General features: G+C 42.5%; 1 protein-coding gene across 1 annotated transcript in view; it reads right to left on the bottom strand.

Annotated features, from left to right (window-relative positions):
- LOC106566182 (sodium- and chloride-dependent taurine transporter) overlaps positions 1-20933 on the bottom strand; it is a 43567-nt gene that overhangs the window by 12907 nt on the left and 9727 nt on the right. Inside the window, exons 2-10 of the mRNA XM_014134056.2 lie at positions 18008-18237; positions 17357-17491; positions 14182-14416; positions 10018-10150; positions 9029-9163; positions 8461-8564; positions 8168-8292; positions 5106-5218; positions 1695-1832 (exon numbers count right to left, since the gene is read on the bottom strand). Of these exons, the coding sequence (XP_013989531.1) occupies positions 1695-1832; positions 5106-5218; positions 8168-8292; positions 8461-8564; positions 9029-9163; positions 10018-10150; positions 14182-14416; positions 17357-17491; positions 18008-18236 (1347 nt within the window). The 5' untranslated portion in view covers position 18237. The remainder of the gene's footprint in view (positions 1-1694; positions 1833-5105; positions 5219-8167; positions 8293-8460; positions 8565-9028; positions 9164-10017; positions 10151-14181; positions 14417-17356; positions 17492-18007; positions 18238-20933) is intronic.

Raw genomic sequence — 20933 nt, 5'->3', positions numbered from 1 at the left:
TCCAAGTGACACTCTGTTTCCTACGTCAATTGTTTCCAACCGATGTGCCGGGAAACTTTTCCTAATCTTGATTATGTTTTTGATCACTCACGTATAAACGTGACCTGTGGAATGCACCTGTGGAAAGCACGGAATAGCCCAACAGAACCTTGAGCCGCCCAGTGTTCCAACGGAATAGCCCAACGGAACCTTGAGCCGCCCAGTGTTCCAACGGAATAGCCCAACGGAACCTTGAGCCGCCCAGTGTTCCAACGGAATAGCCCAACAGAACCTTGAGCTGCCCAGTGTTCCAACGGAATAGCCCAACAGAACCTTGAGCCGCCCAGTGTTCCAACGGAATAGCCCAACAGAACCTTGAGCCGCCCAGTGTTCCAACGGAATAGCCCAACAGAACCTTGAGCCGCCCAGTGTTCCAACGGAATAGCCCAACAGAACCTTGAGCCGTCCAGTGTTCCAACGGAATAGCCCAACGGAACCTTGAGCCGCCCAGTGTTCCAACGGAATAGCCCAACAGAACCTTGAGCCGCCCAGTGTTCCAACGGAATAGCCCAACAGAGCAGTCAGTGAGAGGCAGCATGAGATTGTGATGTCATGGAAAGAACGTGGATAAAGCAGTAAGTCCCTGACCTCCTGGCTGTCTAGGGGGCCTGCCTGAGGGGAATCACATGCGTTGTGAGGCCGAGAGGCAGGGAGGTTTTCAGAAAGAGTGGAATGGAGATAAAAGACAGCGATTTAAGTGTGTGAACTAGAAGTATCTCTAAATAGACCATACCGTAGGCTACAGGGAAGCTCTGATAGTACTGCAGTATATTTAGTGCTGCTACTATGAGGGACTGGCTGGCATGAGAAGAGAGGAAAAGAGGAAGTGGAACTGTTGTTTTGGGACTCTTGTTGCTGGGGGAATTCTGAGGTTTATTAACAATCCCCTCACTACTTTGTTCTATTCATTAGGGCAGTAGTGGTTCCCAAACTCGTACTCACTGGTTCTGACCTGAGTACCCCTGGGGACACTTTTACCCCTGTTTGGGAACCACTGCATCCGGGTGTGTAGCTATTTACTGTACTACACATGTGGTGCTGTATATTGTATTGAAAGTTATGCCCTAATATGTCTATAGCCTGCATTGTTATGAAGCTGATAATGGAGACAGCAGTAATAGCAGAGGCCACAGTACCATATTAGGGCAAAGTATAATATTAGATATAAATAACTTTAGACAGATCCTTTTGTATTCATTAATAAGGGGGTAGCTAAAGTAGTTGACTAGACTGGACATTTGTAATATAGAATATTGTGTAGGAAAGTACATTAACTAGACCTTACTTCGGTAACACTACTACAATAAAATGATATCAGTGTAAAAAGTGAAAGTACACTACTAGAATTATAGTACTTACCCTTGTAACCATGGTAAGTCCCAGAAGATAGCTTACCCTAGTAACCATGGTAAGTCCCAGAAGATAGTACTTACCCTAGTAACCATGGTAAGTCCCAGAAGATAGCTTACCCTAGTAACCATGGTAAGTCCCAGAAGATAGTACTTACCCTTGTAACCATGGTAAGTCCCAGAAGATAGCTTACCCTAGTAACCATGGTAAGTCCCAGAAGATAGTACTTACCCTAGTAACCATGGTAAGTCCCAGAAGATAGCTTACCCTAGTAACCATGGTAAGTCCCAGAAGATAGTACTTACCCTAGTAACCATGGTAAGTCCCAGAAGATAGCTTATGGAGCACACAATAGCTATAAAAATTTCCCGACGGTAACCCTTCCTTAGGAAGGAGGGATACAGATCCACCAAGGAAGTGATCTGTCCTTCCACTTCCACAAACTGGGAACAGAAAGACAGACACAAGAGATCTCATTAGTACTCAGTTAACATACTATACCTGTCAATGTCTGATAGGCTAACTAGTGTTGAGATCAGGGTTAGGGTGGGCAAATACATTTTAATTAGGCTGTTTGAGAAAGTTTGAATCATACAGATATGTAGGATTTTAATATGAGCCAGTTTGCTACAACAGGAAAATAATCCTGCAGCAACAGGAAATGTGAATTATTACGTGGATTATAACTAATGGATATTTTTGTATGGGTTGCTACATTTTTTGTTATCGAAAATCAAGTCTGAAATTTCAAAGTGGAAATTACAAACTTGAGAAGCCTTTTTAATCCTCAAGTACACTACAGGTTTTACATTTCCTGCAAGCTAGGAAAGTTACCCTGCAACAACTGTAGTAGATCAAAGCTGTGTGCTGAAAAACCCTGGTTGTGCATAGGTGAAGTAAGGCCTTGTGGTGCTCATAGGTGAAGTAAGGCCTTGTGGTGCTCATAGGTGAAGTAAGGCCTTGTGGTGCTCATAGGTGAAGTAAGGCCTTGTGGTGCTCATAGGTGAAGTAAGGCCTTGTGGTGCTCATAGGTGAAGTAAGGCCTTGTGGTGCTCATAGGTGAAGTAAGGCCTTGTGGTGCTCATAGGTGAAGTAAGGCCTTGTGGTGCTCATAGGTGAAGTTAGGCCTTGTGGTGCTCATAGGTGAAGTTAGGCCTTGTGGTGCTCATAGGTGAAGTAAGGCCTTGTGGTGCTCATAGGTGAAGTAAGGCCTTGTGGTGCTCATAGGTGAAGTTAGGCCTTGTGGTGCTCATGTGAATTTCCTTTTTTTCAGCTTCAGGTGAGCCCTAACATCTCACTTAAAACATGGCTTTTGTGTTTAATGTGTTATGTATCAGGGTAGTCTAAATAATGATATGTAATATGATTACCTTCCTGTATCAAAATAGTAGACCTTTGTGGCTCAGTTGGTAGAGCATTGAAACACCAAAGGTTGTGCGTTAATTTCCTGCTGTGACCACCCCATATATAAAATGTATGTGCGAATGACTGTAATTGGTTTTTGGATGAAAGCATATATATTACTAAGGATTAATGACATAGCAGAGGGTTGCATTTCACCAGCACAGAGAAATCTGATATTGTTGAGGGTGACAAACTTAATTGTCAGTGACACAACTCTCAGCAGTTGCCAGTAAACAGTGTTTTTTTTTTGTACCCTATCACCTCTTGTATCAAGTCACCCAGCTATTCTGAGAAAGCGGCTTCAAGATCTAGATTCAATCAGATCAGGTTGTTTAGGCGGTGTCGGAGAGGGTGTTTAGGCAGTGTCCAAGCGGGTGTTTAGGCGGTGTCGGAGGGGGTGTTTAAGCGGTGTCCAAGCGGGTGTTTAGGCGGTGTCGGAGAGGGTGTTTAGGCGGTGTCGGAGAGGGTGTTTAGGCGGTGTCGGAGCGGGTGTTTAGGCGGTGTCCAAGCGGGTGTTTAGGCGGTGTCCAAGCGGGTGTTTAGGCGGTGTCCAAGCGGGTGTTTAGGCGGTGTCCAAGCGGGTGTTTAGGCGGTGTCCAAGCGGGTGTTTAGGCGGTGTCCTAGTGGGTGTTTAGGCGGTGTCCAAGCGGGTGTTTAGGCAGTGCCCAAGCAGGTGTTTAGGCAGTGTCCAAGCGGGTGTTTAGGCGGTGTCCTAGTGGGTGTTTAGGCGGTGTCCAAGCGGGTGTTTAGGCAGTGTCCAAGCGGGTGTTTAGGCGGTGTCCAAGCGGGTGTTTAGGCGGTGTCGGAGTGGGTGTTTAGGCGGTGTCCAAGCGGGTGTTTAGGCGGTGTCGGAGTGGGTGTTTAGGCGGTGTCCAAGCGGGTGTTTAGGCGGTGTCCAAGCGGGTGTTTAGGCGGTGTCGGAGTGGGTGTTTAGGCGGTGTCCAAGCGGGTGTTTAGGCGGTGTCGGAGTGGGTGTTTTGGCAGTGTTGGAGCCTTCAAATCGTGTGAGTAGCTTGCTCTTGCGATCATTGCATCGAAGCCACACCCATCCCAGTTGAGTTAGAAATTCAGAACGAGAAAGTGTAGGCTACTATAGAAATAATTACACTCAAATTGAAAAATGTAGAAACAAAATAATGAGGATTTCTATCAGTCTAATCGAGGTAGATAACATCTCACATTCCAGTGTTCCAACTTGTAAACAAGGCTGGGATTTCTGTTAATGCGACGCCGTTGAGCCACTGGCAATGTCCGCTTTAGGTATAATGCTGGGAGCCACTTGTGAATTCGACAGCTCTAATGCAGTACCAACTCCGACACAGTCAAAACAAGCGCCGTGCGGGGGTGTTGGCTAAAGACGATCTGACTGAGTAGAGAAACTATGTTTTAGCTATAACTGCTGCAGCAATGTGAATTCTTGTTCGTTTTTCTATCCTGCTTCATAGTGTCCTCAACTACCACCTACCTAGTGTACACTAGAGTCTCTAGACAAAGCTAGTACTATAGTAGCACATTCTACTTGTGTATCGTGTTGTACAGTCGCAAATACATTCAAACCTGGCAATGTTAGTCTATGGAATCCCAGACACCTATGTATAGATATGCAACAGTATATTGTGATACTTATGTACAGTGTTCTACAGTAGTCAGTACATGTGTATGCATATGATAATATATGTAGCTCAGACCACCCATGATATAGCTTCACCATCTCAGCAATCATATGACTCATATCAATAAACGGACTTACTGAAACTTACAACTTCCCTTTATAAGTCCATCAAATGTGTTAAGTTTCATCCTCTCAGTGTTCATATGACTGGTATAAATAAACTTGCTTACTACTGTGTCATAGCGACCTGACCTGACTGTCTCAGACTCAGATTCAGATCCTTGATTCATAATGAGTATAGTACAGACCTGACTGATTCAGACTCAGATTCAGATCCTTGATTCATAATGAGTATAGTACAGACCTGACTGTCTCAGACTCAGATTCAGATCCTTGATTCATAATGAGTATAGTACAGACCTGACTGATTCAGACTCAGATTCAGATCCTTGATTCATAATGAGTATAGTACAGACCTGACTGATTCAGACTCAGATTCAGATCCTTGATTCATAATGAGTATAGTACAGACCTGACTGATTCAGACTCAGATTCAGATCCTTGATTCATAATGAGTATAGTACTGACCTGACTGATTCAGACTCAGATTCTGATTCTTGATTCATAATGAGTATAGTACAGACCTGACTGATTCAGACTCAGATTCAGATCCTTGATTCATAATGAGTATACTACTGACCTGACTGTCGAGACCCAGTAGCAGAAGCATGATGAAGAAGAGGATAGCCCAGAAGGTTGGCAGCGGCATCATAGACACAGCTTTAGGATAGGCAATGAAGGCCAAGCCAGGACCTAGAGAGGAACAAGAAGAGAGAGGGGGATGGGGAAGTGGAGAAAACACAATTAGAAACCAGGGTTCTATCGTTTGATCTGGTCTGATGCCGCCATGGTGCGTCCAAATATAGCACAGACCAAACTCGAATGTTAAGAAATAAAACATCCTCAAGGTGTAAAATCTGCCTCGTCTTGTCTCATCTTATCCTCACAATCACAAACTTAAGGCCATGTACGTGTAATGCATTGTCAATGGCCTCTTAATGTATGGTTCCTGGTAAGACTAGGGATTCATGTCATGACAACAACTATCAAAGAAGGTCATCGTAGTCTTACAATAGCAGTACGATGTTCATCCAATATCAACAGCTGTATCAATAACAATTACACTACACTAATGGGATATATAGGCTAGTATATAACACAACTACTACAGTATATAGTAGAATATATAGGCTAGTATATAACATAACTAGTATAGTATATAGTAGAATATATAAGCTAGTATATAACATAACTAGTATAGTATATAGTAGAATATATAGGCTAGTATATAACATAACTAGTATAGTATATAGTAGAATATATAGGCTAGTATATAACATAACTAGTATAGTATATAGTAGAATATATAGGCTAGTATATAACATAACTAGTATAGTATATAGTAGAATATATAGGCTAGTATATAACATAACTAGTATAGTATATAGTAGAATATATAGGCTAGTATATAACATAACTAGTATAGTATATAGTAGAATATATAGGCTAGTATATAACATAACTAGTATAGTATATAGTAGAATATATAGGGATAGTATATAACATAACTAGTATAGTATATAGTAGAATATATAGGCTAGTATATAACATAACTAGTATAGTATATAGTAGAATATATAGGCTAGTATATAACATAACTAGTATAGTATATAGTAGAATATATAGGCTAGTATATAACATAACTAGTATAGTATATAGTAGAATATATAGGGATAGTATATAACATGACTACTACAGTATATAGTAGAATATATAGGCTAGTATATAACATAACTAGTATAGTATATAGTAGAATATATAGGCTAGTATATAACATAACTAGTATAGTATATAGTAGAATATATAGGCTAGTATATAACATAACTAGTATAGTATATAGTAGAATATATAGGCTAGTATATAACATGACTTGTATAGTATATAGTAGAATATATATGCTAGTATATAACATAACTAGTATAGTATATAGTACAATATATAGAATATGATAACAATGACAGGATCAGAGGCAACATACGTCGCCTCTTCTCGATTGTAACTATAGCAACGTCTCGATAACGTGGCGTTATAACGTTGGGATAACCTGTTACAACAGAAGTTAAAAAACAAAACAGGAAGAACACATAGTATAAAGTTGGTTTAACTGTAAAATAGCCATCCAACCAAACACGACATGACTAGATGGCAGACCGCCTGAGCTGGCATTGACACTTCAGTAATAATAATTACTAAATAAAAACCTCTCTCGTGCTTGAGGCTGGTCTAGCGGGTAACAGCGTCGCCTGCAGAACATATGTATCACCCTCAGCGTTGGTACCAATCTGAATCTACTCTGCATCTCCCTAAAATGAAACCGCTTCAAGATCAAGTTGCTACAGTTTAAGACAAACTTGCCTCTTCCCCAGTCAGTGCTTAAGGCACAAGGTGTAAGCTTCAGTATGGTATCACAAACCATCTACAGTACTGTGTACCAAAACTCTCCTGTCGAAACACCTTGGATTACTTCAATTAAACTACTTACAGTAGCATTACTCTCGTTCAGTCAATTAATCAACTAGATTAGTTTCATCCATATGAAGAAACATTTGATTTTTCCTACAAACATTCACCGCATCTCTGTATTCAGGCAGGAACACTCTGTACGGTTTCCTGGACTGGGATAGAGTGTGTTCAAGGCCAGAGCAGACTGTCCAGGCTGACTAAACACTGTCAGAGGGGGTCAACAATACTGGATTGCAGTGTATTAAAAACAAAGACCCATATGTCATATTATAATGTATTTCTGCTATACCAGAGGTGAAATGAGCGGTGTTTTTTTCTTAATTACCAAAGAAATCAACTAAAAACATCAACACTGATGCACATCTCTTGTAAATCCACAGTAGAAGAATGAAGTTTTCAAAGTAATTGATAAATCATGCTTATTATTATTATTGCCCCAACACAATACTTTTACAATGAGAAAACAGAACGTATAGAATCCACAATGGGCATCAACCACTAAACTGAAAATAACATTGGAAAATAAAGTAAGCTAGACCTTAAATCCAGAATTAAGTACCCATGAGTCAGGCTTCTTTGGTTTAGTTTTTTTAACTTAGCACAAGATGTCCTTTGATTACTGACTCTCATAGAGTAGATATCTGTTGGAACAGGCTGGAACAGGACACTTAAATCTACTGGTAATCGTGAGAAGAAAAGGTTATGATGGATCTCTCAAGCATGCTATGACTCTTCGCTCCCTAGAGTTCTGGATAAGATCCAATTTAACAGTAAAACAACATTTAAAAAAAATCCCACCAGCATTCCACTTGATTGCTTGAAGAATCCAACCAGAACCAACTCTGTGAAATCCACGTCATACAGAAAGCACTGAACATTTTTTTTATCACAGTAAGCTGTTTTTATACTGTAACTTGCTATTTTATTTCTGTCAACGAGTGTTCAATTGTCGAAATGTCCATATTTCGATGCCGTCTTTAACAAAAAAAAAAAAATGTATCCACTTCTTTCATTACATTTAACTTTATCTAGTGTCTTTTAGATTTTGTATTATTTCTGTTGGATAGAACCAGCAACTGTTGTTGTTTATCTGTTTGTTTATTTGTTGTTTGTTTATTTACTGTTTGTTTATTTTAAGTAGCAGCGCCCACCATCACTGCCACTTTGACCACCTCGTACCTGACTCTGCCACATCGGCAATGTCCACCCCTTGCTCTTGTGCCATGAAGCCCAGGACGGAAAATATTGCGAAGCCAGACACAAAACTGGTACCGCTGTTGAGGCCTCCCAGCAGCAAACAGTCCCTATATCACACATATGTCATGGAGGTTGTTAATGAACACAAAAGGAACCTAGATCCCCCACTTTTTTTTTGTCTTGTTTTGTTACCCATTTTTCTTTTTTTTACCACTGGATTAGGCCCCACACCCATCACCTCCCTCCCGACCCCCCCCCCCGGCGTGGATGCTCACCTATAGCAGTTGTATTTGTACTTGTTGTAGCTCCCCAGTGACGTCATAGCTCCCAGACAGATGGCATACGAGAAGAAGATCTGAGTGCCAGCATCAATCCAAACCTGGAGGTAGAAGGGGAGAAGTAGACACGAAGGCTGAGGCGCAAGCTTTGGGATACATTGGGTAGTATTTTGACTATTTTTGCTATTATTATGGTAGTAATTTTTGGGTAGTATTTTGACAGATTTTCTCTACACATGTTTGCTTATCCCAGGAGAATCACGTTTGCCAATGGACTAACAATGAAAATTTGCTTTACAGCCAACTACACCACATTTACATTATCTTGGGGCATAAGTCATTTTCTATTCATTATGGTGATTTTTTTTTAAAGATAACATCAAATATTAAACTCAAAGTATTTGAAAATTCTAGATTTCGGCCAGGCTTTAGTGTGGTTTGTTTGAATCCCGGCCACAGCTGCTAAATGAATACATAGATGAATAAAGTCCCCAGACAAAGTGGGGCAGGACAGGGAGGGGCAGGGCAGGGAGGGGCAAGGCAGGGCAAGGAAAGGTGGTTCTACCTCGGGGTCTTTGAGACGTTGCAGGTCTGGGTACAGGTAGAACTTGATTCCTTCAGATGCTCCTGGCAAAGTGACTCCGCGGATCAACAGAATGATTAGCATGACGAAGGGGAAGGTAGCAGTGACGTAAACAACCTGTAGGAAAACAGAGGACAAAACATGAGACAGTGTATCAGTAGATTTACACATCGATAGTGTAGATCTCAAAAAAACAATATCATTATTTTTGTTAAAAACACTTCAAATCTGATGTGTTATGACATTGAGACATTCTAAGTTAACTGTCAGAATCAGGCTGTCACAAGACCCTCTTTTATCACGATCCAATCCTTTCTGTTATACTCTCGTCTCTTGTTTTGTGAAGGCTGACTCTACGCTTCCCTTTTTCAGGAACCAAAGACCGCAGATACCGGATAACTTACAGCTTAGAGGGACAAGGAAACATAAATCAGCCTAAACCAAATGAATAAATGAGATTGGGGCAATAAGACAAGGTGTCTGGGATCGATCCAGCTTCCTAGCAGGCCCCGCGGGTGTTGCTGTGACTGGTCTGGCTCTTGTCTACACTCATTATACTGAGACGTAAATGCACTGTGGGAAACTGCTCTTGGTTTATAGTGACAGCCTGTACTATAGTAGTAGACTGTACAACTTGGTGTATCTCCATAAGATGTACGATAAACCAGGCAGCATCAGAGCCTAGAGATAGAGAGACAAACAGGAGGAATAACAGAGTAACTATCACAACCAAACCCTAATGCTTATCCTAAACTTAACCCAAGAAACTTGTTGCATATCAACCAAATTGATAGTTTGAGCATCTATAGACCATATATAGGGGAGTATAGATGGCCTCTGTGCTATCACTTCTGCTTTGTTTGCTCTTTGTGGTCTAGGCCGGGTAACTGTAAAGCACTTTAGTGACAACTGCTGATGTATAAAGGGCTTTATTAAAAGCGGAAATGGACAGAAATGGCATCCCAGCTCACTTTTCCGGTGGATTTGACTCCCTTCCAGATGCAGAAGAAGCAGATCACCCAGACCCCCAGCAGACAGAGGGCCAGGTCCCACTTGACCTCCCCAATCTCATCAATGCCACTGGAGATGCTGAGGACATTACGTCTATGGAGAGAAGAGAGGACACACACAGTCAGACTTGTTTGATGTTAGATTAGTAGGACGCACAGAGTTTTTAGGTCAGCTATAACTACATCCCATAGATTTTCGTGGCCAGTTATAATTAGGGCCCAGAATTTTACTAAGTCAGCTATAACAAGGGCCCAGAATTTTACCATGTCAGCTATAACAAGGGCCCAGAATTTTACCAAGTCAGCTATAACAAGGGCCCAGAATTGTATCAAGTCAGCTATAACAAGGGCCCAGAATTTTATCAAGTCAGCTATAACAAGGGCCCAGAATTTTACCAAGTCAGCTATAACAAGGGCCCAGAATTTTACCAAGTCAGCTATAACAAGGGCCCAGAATTTTACCAAGTCAGCTATAACAAGGGCCCAGAATTTTACCAAGTCAGCTATAACAAGGGCCCAGAATTTTACCAAGTCAGCTATAACAAGGGCCCAGAATTTTACCAAGTCAGCTATAACAATGGCCCAGAATTGTATCAAGTCAGCTATAACAAGGGCCCAGAATTTTACCAAGTCAGCTATAACAAGGGCCCAGAATTGTATCAAGTCAGCTATAACAAGGGCCCAGAATTTTACCAAGTAAGCTATAACAAGGCCCATAACGTGCTTTTTATAAAGCATGTACTACACAGCAGTCCTCAGATAAAGGTCACTACCCTAGAATTCTTCACAAAAGGTACAACGTGTGTAGATGTTTCGGAGAAGCCGAATGAAAACACCACAGAGACATGACAGAGTAGACGGCTGGCTGGCGTCTATCTAAATATCAGTTTACAGCTTGTCCTTCAGCTCCAGCCAGCCAGTCTCTTCTCTACTCTTCTCAGTTAAGAGTGGTTTACCTGTTCCTGGCCCTGTGTTTGTGTTTGCCTAAGCATTCGTTCACTAACCCCACTGCCAGCGCTACCAGATAAACATGACTGTTGGGAGAGGAAAGGAGAAGAAGGGGAGAGGAAAGGAGAAGAAGGGGAGAGGAAAGGAGAAGCCGGGGAGAGGAAAGGAGAAGAAGGGGAGAGGAAAGGAGAAGCCGGGGAGAGGAAAGGAGAAGAAGGGGAGAGGAAAGGAGAAGCCAGGGAGAGGAAAGGAGAAGAAGGGGAGAGGAAAGGAGAAGCCAGGGAGAGGAAAGGAGAAGAAGGGGAGAGGAAAGGAGAAGAAGGGGAGAGGAAAGGAGAAGAAGGGGAGAGGAAAGGAGAAGAAGGGGAGAGGAAAGGAGAAGAAGGGGAGAGGAAAGGAGAAGAAGGGGAGAGGAAAGGAGAAGCTGGGTGGAGGAAAGGAGAAACAGCGGAAAGGGGAGAGGTGGGGAAGGGACAGCAGAGAGAGGTGGGGAAGGGGGAAGCAGGGTAGAGGCGGGGAAAGGGGATATAGGTGAGAGATGGAGAAGCAGGTGAGAGGTGGGGAAGGGGGAAGCAGGGGAGAGGTGGGGAAAGGGGAAGCAGATGAGAGGTAGGGAGGCAGGTGAGAGGTGGGGAAGCAGGTGAGAGGCTGGGGAGGGGGAAGCAGGTAAGAGGCGGGGAAGGGGGAAACAGGTGAGAGGTGGGGAAGAGGGAAGCAGAGGAGTGGTGGGGAAAGGGGAAGCAGGAGAGAGGTGAGGAAGCAGGTGAGAGGGGGGAAGGGGGAAGCAGAGGTGTGGTGGGGAAGGGGGAAGCTGGGGAGAGGTGGGGAGGGGGGAAGCAGGTAGGAGGTGGGGAAGGGGGAAGCAGGGGGAGGTGGGGAGGGGGGAAGCAGGTGAGAGGGGGGAAGCAGGTGAGAGGGGGGGAAGGGGGAAGCAGAGGAGTGGTGGGGAAGGGTGAAGCAGGGGTGAGGTGGGGAGGGGGGAAGCAGGTGAGAGGTGGGGAAGCAGGTGAAAGGTGGGGAAGGGGGAACTAAAGGAAAGGAACTAAAGGAACTGAAAGGAAAGGAACTAAAGGAACTAAAGGAAATGAACTAAAGTAACTAAAGGAAAGGAACTAAAGGAACTAAAGGAACTAAAGGAAAGGAACTAAAATAACTAAAGGAAAGGAACTAAAGGAACTAAAGGAAAGGAACTAAAGGAACTAAAAGGAAAGGAACTAAAGGAACTAAAGGAAAGGAACTAAAATAACTAAAGGAAAGGAACTAAAGGAACTAAAAGGAAAGCAACTAAAGGAAAATAACTCAAGGAAAGGAACTAAAGGAACTAAAAGGAAAGGAACTAAAGGAAAGGAACTAAAGGAACTAAAAGGAAAGGAACTAAAGGAAATTAACTAAAGGAAAGGAACTAAAATAACTAAAAGGAAAGGAACTAAAGTAAAGGAACTAAAGGAAATGAACTAAAGGAAAGGAAGTAAAAGGAAAGGAACTAAAGGGAAAGGAACTAAAGGAACTAAAAGGAAAGGAACTAAAGGAAAGGAACTAAAGGAAAGGAACAAAAGGGAAAGAAACTAAAGAAAAGGAACTAAAGGAAGAATCTAAAGGAAAGGAACTAAAGGAAAGGAACTAAAGGAACTAAAAGGAAAGGAACTAAAGGAAAATAGCTAAAGGAAAGGAACTAAAGGAACTAAAGGAAAGGAACTAAAGGAAAATAGCTAAAGGAAAGCAACTAAAAGGAAAGGAACTAAAGGAACTAAAGGAACTAAAAGGAAAGGAACTGAAGGAAAATAACTAAAGGAAAGGAACCAAAGGAACTACAAGGAAAGGAACTACAAGGAAAGGAACTAAAGGAAAGAAACTAAAAGGAAAGGAACTTAAGGAAAATAACTAAAGGAACTAAAGGAACTAAAAGGAAAGGAACTAAAGGGAAAGGAACTAAAGGAACTAAAGTAAAGTAACTAAAGGAACTAAAAGGAAAGGGACTAAAGTAAAGGAACTAAAGGAACTAAAAGGAAAGGAACTAAAGGAACTAAAAGGAAAGGAACTAAAGGAACTAAAAGGAAAGGAACTAAAGGGAAAGGAACTAAAGGAAAGGAACTAAAGTAAAGGAACCAAAGGAAATAAAAGGAAAGGAACTAAAAGGAAAGGAACTAAAGGAAAGGAACTAAAAGGAAAGGAACTAAAGGGAAAGGAACTAAAGGAAAGGAACTAAAGGAAAGGAACAAAAAGGAAAGAAACTAAAGGAACTAAAAGGAAAGGAACTAAAGGTAAAGGAACTAAAGGAACTAAAAGGAAAGGAACTAAAGGGAAAGGAACTAAAGTAACTAAAGTAAAGTAACTAAAGGAACTAAAAGGAAAGGAACTAAAGGAAAGGAACTAAAAGGAAAGGAACTAAAGGGAAAGGAACTAAAGGAAAGGAACTAAAGGAAAGGAACAAAAAGGAAAGAAACTAAAGGAACTAAAAGGAAAGGAACTAAAGGTAAAGGAACTAAAGGAACTAAAAGGAAAGGAACTAAAGGGAAAGGAACTAAAGGAACTAAAGTAAAGTAACTAAAGGAACTAAAAGGAAAGGGACTAAAGTAAAGGAACTAAAGGAACTAAAAGGAAAGGAACTAAAGGAACTAAAAGGAAAGGAACTAAAGGAAAGGAACTAAAGGAAAGGAACTAAAAGGAAAGGAACGAAAGGAAAGGAACTAAAAGGAAAGGGACTAAAGTAAAGGAACTAAAGGAACTAAAAGGAAAGGAACTAAAGGAACTAAAAGGAAAGGAACTAAAGGAACTAAAAGGAAAGGAACTAAAGGAAAGGAACTAAAGGAAAGGAACTAAAAGGAAAGGAACGAAAGGAAAGGAACTAAAGGAAAGGAACTAAAGTAAAGGAACTAAAGGAAAGGAACTAAAGGAACGAAAGGAAAGGAACTAAAGGAAAGGAACTAAAGTAAAGGAACTAAAGGAAAGGAACTAAAGGAACTAAAAGGAAAGGAACTAAAGTAAAGGAACCAAAGGAACTAAAAGGAAAGGAACTAAAGGAAAGGACCTAAAGGAACTAAAGGAAAGGACCTAAAGGAATGATTCAAGTAGCTGAATCAAATATATTCCAGCACTGTACTGACTCCCAGAACTCAGTGAAACTATCCTGTATAGATAAAATACATTTGAATACATTTGAAAAGCTACTGTACTCACTCCCAGAACTCGGTGACGGGCGAGGTGAAGTTGGTGATGTTAGCGGCCAGCATCAGAGTCTTGTTCTTACGTACGGTGTCCTCCACACAGCGGTCTGTGTTCCAGGGGTTCTTACACTTGGCCCAGGGCAGCTCCGGTTGGAAGCACTGGAACAGGTAGTACAAACCCCAGGCCAGGATCACTATGTAGTAAATGTTCAGGAGGGACACGATCACAATAGAAGCGTAGCCGATACCTGGGGGTGGAATGGAAAGGTCAGGTCTCATGAATGTTAATCTTGCCAGACACCAGAAAACATGACATATTCAGAGGCATTCGTCTGGATCATTGAGATTATAGTACACTGTACAAAAACACTTAGGAAGGGAGATTTGATATTAAGAAACCCAATGTAGCTAAATGTTGCAATGAACTCATGTGTATGTTTTGAATGCTGTTGTAATCATTTAGAATTAGGATGTGAAAATCTCTTCTCCCTCCCCTCCACTCCTCATCCTCTCCTCTCTTCTTTCTCCTCTCCTCTCATCCCCCTCCTCTCTCCTTTCCTCCATTCTCTCCCTTCCTCTCACAAATCACATGTTAACATCCCTGTTGAAAACAAACAACAGTGATAACGTCCTCCCACAGTCACTCAACGTCACTACCCTGAATGAAAATCTACCTCCCTTCCTCTATCCTCTCCCCTCCCTCCACTCATCCCACTGTCACCCTCTTGTCACTTCCCCTTAATGAAAATGAAACTGGGGCACCCCCACCAATCCATTCAGGCAGGCAGACACCAGGGCTGAAAAGTAACAGCTTGTTTTGCTGACGTCTGAATGTATTATACAAATAGAGAGGGTTAGAGTGAGGCTTGGCCTGGTTTGGCTGGAGGTGAGTGCCTGACTGTGTCCCAAACAGCACCCTATTCCCTATACAGTGCAATACTTTTGGCCAGTACTGCACTATGTAGGGGAAAATCGGATGCCATTTGAAATTTAGCCTATGTCTACAGGTAGAGCTTGTCAGCCTGCTGCCATCTAGACTGATACATACACAGCACACTAGAGTTGCCTTTCCTGTTTCTAAGATGTCTGCCTGTCTGCCTGTCTATCTGCCTGTCTGCCTGTCTGTTTGCCTGTCTGCCTGTCTGTCTAGCTGTCTGTCTGCCTGTCTATCTACCTGTCTGCTTGTCTGTTTGTCTGCCTGTCTATCTGCCTGTTTGCCTGTCTGTTTGCCTGTCTGCCTGTCTGTCTGTCTGTCTATCTGCCTGTCTGCCTGTCTTTCTGCCTGTCTATCTGCCTGTCTGCCTGTCTGTTTGCCTGTCTGTTTGCCTGTCTGTCTGTCTATCTGTCTGTCTATCTGTCTGCCTGTCTATCTGCCTGTCTATCTGTCTGCCTGTCTATCTGTCTGCCTGTCTATCTGTCTGCCTGTCTGCCTGTCTATCTGCCTGTCTGTCTGTCTGCCTGTCTGTCTGCCTGTCTGTCTGCCTCTCTGTCTGTCTGCCTCTCTGTCTGTCTCCTTCTTGGGTCAGACCTCATTGCTAGGCATCTCTCTGATGTTTTCCTGTGCTGCTGCCATAGCAACCTATAATTCAGCACACTCTGTTCACAGCATGGCTGAGTCTCAAGGGCTTGTGTGTGTGTGTGTGTGTGTGTGTGTGTGTGTGTGTGTGTGTGTGTGTGTGTGTGTGTGTGTGTGTGTGTGTGTGTGTGTGTGTGTGTGTGTGTGTGTGGGGGGGGGTATAAAATATATTTTGATATGTTAAACACTTTTTTCCTCCCTACATGATTCCATATGTGTTATTTCATAGTTTTGATGTCTTCACTATTATTCTACACTGTAGAAAATATTAAAAATAAAGAAAAACCCTTGAATGACAATGTCTAAACTTTTGACTCGTACTGTACATTTAAAAACATGAACATGCAGTGTATGTGTACGTATCTATCATGTCAGTACACACAACAAGTAGGTCACATGGGGAGAGATGTTGTGCCGTGAGGTGTTGCTTTATTAGTTTTTTTCAAACCAAGCTTTCTGTTCACTTGCCCTATATAAGATGGAAGTGTGATCTCTAGGAGACAGAACTCATCTCCTTCCTGAGTGGTATGATGGCTGCGTGGTCCCATGGTGTTTATACTTGCATACTATTGCTTGTACAGATGAACGTGGTACATTCAGGCGTTTGGAAATTGCTCCCAAGGATGAACCAGACTTGTGGAGGTCTACAATTGTTTTCTGAGGTCTTGGCTGATTTCTTTTGATTTTCCCATGATGTCAAGCAAAGAGGCACTGAGTTTGAAGGTAGGCCTTGAAATACATCCACAGGTACACCTCCAATTGACTCAAATAATGTCAATTAACCTATCAGAAGCTTCTAAAGCCATGACATAATTTTCTGGAATTTTCCAAGCTGTTTAAAGGCACAGTCAACTTAGTGTATGTAAACTTCTGACCCACTGGAATTGTGATACAGTGAATTATAAGTGAAATAATCTATCTGTAAACAATTGTTGGAAAAATGACTTGTGTCATGCACAAAGTAGATGTCCTAACCGACTTGCCAAAACTATAGTTTGTTAACAAGAAATTTGTGGAGTGGTTGAAAAACGAGTTTTAATTGACTCCAACCTAAGTGTATGTAAACTTCCGACTTCAACTGTATCTAAAGCAGCCAGGGCATATCAGTTGGCAGCTAGTTGGCAGTTAGAAGAGGAGGGAGTCTAAGGGGAACAGGATGCATCTGCAGTACAGAGCACCTAGCAACCAGGCAGTATCAAAATAAGGCTAGTTGATTGGACTACCCTGGAGTCAGTGTGGGCGAGGCAGAGCCAGTGTAATACAATGTGTGGTATCTTTCCTGGCCTGGGCTGGCATGAATATGATTGACCTGTCCATCAATTATTTACTATTACTTAGTAGGCTACGCCATTCGTACATCACAACATTTGATTGCTGCTAAAGGTCATTGACCTGATTTGACAGAGAATGCTCTGCTCTTCCACAGTAGCAACGATTGCCAGGTCGTCATTGCAAATAAAATTCTGTTTTTTTTATTGACTTACCTGTATGAATAAAAGTTGTATTCATTTTATATTTATTTAACCACGAAATTCTCTTGAGGGTAGAAACCTATTTTACGAGGGCAACCTGAAATAATAACAACAACAAAAAAAATAAAGAATGTACTCACCAGTAAAGATGGGGCAAAGTTTTTCCCAGCAGGTGATTCCACCCTCGGAGGTGTATTGTCCCAGGGCCACCTCCAGGAAGAACACAGGGAGACCGCCGCCAAAGAGGAAGATAGTGTACGGGATGAGAAATGCACCTGGAGGAGGAGAAGACGAATAACGATAACCACGGTAACCACAAATGTGTCAGATTCAAAATAAATAAAGTGGGACAAAAACCAATGGAGTATGTGTGAATCGAGAGAGTAACTCTCTCAATCGGAGTATTACGGTAAACAATTTGACGTCAGTAATGTTAAAAAGGGAGTGAGATGGAGGACATTCGCTAGTTGAGTTAAGTCAACCTTGGAATGGTTGGTCAATTGGAATGGCTTTGAACTGCAACGCCTTCGGGTTCTAGACAGCAGCTGTAATGGAACCATGGTTATGTGCCGAGAGACTGCTACCTGATGACCTGTATCAACGCCATCTGCTAACTTGAATCCCCTCGTAGAACGCAACAATCTGCGTCTTCTGCTTACATGGATATGTCACAGTGAAATAGGGTCATTGGCCCCAAACCTCTTAGAATACAGAGTTGGAATTGTAATGGCTTCATTCCATTTCACCCTTCTATGTCCTAGCCAGTAACTGTTTAGGAGACAGAAACTCACCTCCGCCATTCTTATAGCAGAGGTATGGGAAACGCCAGACGTTCCCCAAACCCACGAAGCCGCCAGCGACGGACAGGATAAAGTCAAGTTTGGAGTTCCACTTCTCCCTCTGGACGGGTTTCCCCTCTGCCTCGTCCTCGGGCCGAGTGCCAGGGCTCTTCCCCGGGGAAGGCTTCAGCGTGTCCTTATGGAAGTCCTTCAGACACTGGAGCTTCTCTTTCTGTGCCATGCTGCAGGGGGAGATGGAGAGGATTAGATAGAGTTGATCTGAGGCCGTTGATATCGTAAAGACCGCAACACAACTCTATTTAACCTGTCAAAAGCCATAGCTATAATTCACATACACATGCCATACAGTCATGTCAACACAAATTCCTAGAGGGGCTTGGATATCCTCTTCTCCTTATCTAACCCTGGTATGGAGTAACTAATCTTCCAGTATATGCATCAATCAATCATTCCACATGTCCATAATACTGTAGTAATATTTTCGATTTTAGTCATTCATAACTTGAAATGCTTGGTGTAATAATCTTGATGTATGATATCATATAGACCTACATCAGGACCGCCATCCAACGAGGTATAATATACATAGTCATAGAATTGTATATTCAGTTCCTATTCACCTGTGGGCTGCCACTCAAAATTAAAAATACATTTTTAAAAAAAAAGGTACGTGAATACAAAGTATTGATCATTTTGGTGAGTTAACAAATAATACATTTGTTATGTAAAGGGGAAAAAACTGAAGGAAGTGAGCCTCCACCGCCAACCTCACCCAGCCAACATGTCTCCACCCCCAACCCCACCCAGCCAACATGTCTCCACCCCCAACCCCACCCAGCCAACATGTCTCCACCCCCAACCCCACCCAGCCAACATGTCTCCACCCCCAACCCCACCCAGCCAACATGTCTCCACCCCCAACCCCACCCAGCCAACATGTCTCCACCCCCAACCCCACCCAGCCAACATGTCTCCACCCCCAACCCCACCCAGCCAACATGTCTCCACCCCCAACCCCACCCAGCCAACATGTCTCCACCCCCACCCCCAACCCCACCCAGCCAACATGTCTCCACACCCAAACTCCCATCTCATTGCCCCAACCCCAGCCAGCCAACATGTCTCCACCCCCAAACTCCCATCTCATTGCTCCAACCCCACCCAGGCAACATGTCTCCACCCCCAACCCCACCCAGCCAACATGTCTCCACCCTCAAACTCCCATCTCATTGCCCCAACCCCACCCAGCCAACATGTCTCCACCCTCAAACTCCCATCTCATTGCCCCAACCCCACCCAGCCAACATGTCTCCAACCCCAACCCCACCCAGCCAACATGTCTCCACCCTCAAACGCCCATCTCATTGCCCCAACCCCACCAAGCTAAGATGTCTCCATCCAACCACCCACCTCTCGTCCCCACCTGGAAACCACCCCTTCCCACCGCCCTTGCGATTAGGGTTTCTTGTCTGTCATATATATATAGTTATACGTTTGTTTTGTTATTTTTTATTGTTGGACATAAAATACTGTAAAAACACCAGCCAATCAGCTAAATGTAATTTTCATTTGTTTCATATTTCATGCATAATAGAGAGATATATGTTATTGTATACAAATTTAAGCAAGGTTTGAAATTATTATGTTTTAGTAAAATGTTATACCTGTTTGGGCTTCTTGCTGGTCAATTTGAAGTCTACAAATTATTTGGAATTATGTTCCGGCCCCTTTACCATCGGTTCAAGAAAATTTCAGCCCACGGCTGAATCTAGTTGATGATCCTCGGGCCTACATAATCATGATATTTAGTCCGAATTTGACTGGATTGCCATTTTGGCGTCATACTAAATAAGAATTTGTTCTTAATTGACCTGCCTGGTAAAATAAAAGTAAACATACAGTTGAAGTCGGAAGTTTACATACACCGTAGCCAAATACATTTAAACCCAGTTTTTCCACAATTCCTGACATTTTAATCCTCGTAAAAATTCCCTGTTTTAAGGTCAGTTAGGATCACCACTTTACTTTAAGAATGTGAAATGTCAGAATAATAGTAGAGAGAATGATTTATTTCCGTTTTTATTTCTTTCATCACATTCCCAGTGGGCCAGAAGTTTACATACACTCATTTAGTATTTGGTAACATTGCCTTTAAATTGTTTGACTTGGGTAAAATGTTTCGGGTAGCCTTCCACAAGCTTCCCACAATAAGTTGGGTGAATTTTGGCCCATTCCTCCAGACAGAGCTGGTGTAACAGAGTCAGGTTTGTAGTCAGGGCTTTGTGATGGCCAATCCAATACCTTGACTTTGTTGTCCTTAAGCCATTTTGCCACAACTTTGAAAGTATGCTTGGGGTCATTGTCCATTTGGAAGACCCATTTGCGAAAAAGCTTTAACTTCCTGACTGATGTATTGAGATGTTGCTTCAATATATCCACATAATTTTCGTTCCTCATGATACCATCTATTTTGTGAAGTGCACCAGTCCCTCCTGCAGCAAAGCACACCCACAACATGATGCTGCCACCCCCGTGCTTCATGGTTGGGATGGTGTTCTTCGGCTTGCAAGCCACCACCTTTTTCCTCCAAACATAACGATGGTCATTATGGCCAAACAGTTCTATTTTTGTTTCATCAGACCAGAGGACATTTCTCCAAAAAGTATGATCTTTGTCCCCATGTGCAGTTGCAAACCGTAGTCTGGCTTTGTTATGGCGGTTTTGGAGCAGTGGCATCTTCTTTGCTAAGCGGCCTTTCAGGTTATGTCGATATTGGACTCGTTTTACTGTGGATATAGATACTTTTGTACCTGTTTCCTCCAGCATCTTCACAAGGTCATTTGCTGTTGTTCTGGGATTGATTTGCACTTTTCGCACCAAAGTACGTTCATCTCTAGGAGACAGAACTCGTCTCCTT

This window comes from Salmo salar, chromosome ssa12 (genome assembly GCF_905237065.1).
Source record: "Salmo salar chromosome ssa12, Ssal_v3.1, whole genome shotgun sequence".
In the NCBI taxonomy this organism is placed as follows: Eukaryota; Metazoa; Chordata; class Actinopteri; order Salmoniformes; family Salmonidae; genus Salmo; species Salmo salar.
Note: the sequence above shows the minus strand (reverse complement) of the source record. Positions and strands in the feature narration are given on the sequence as shown.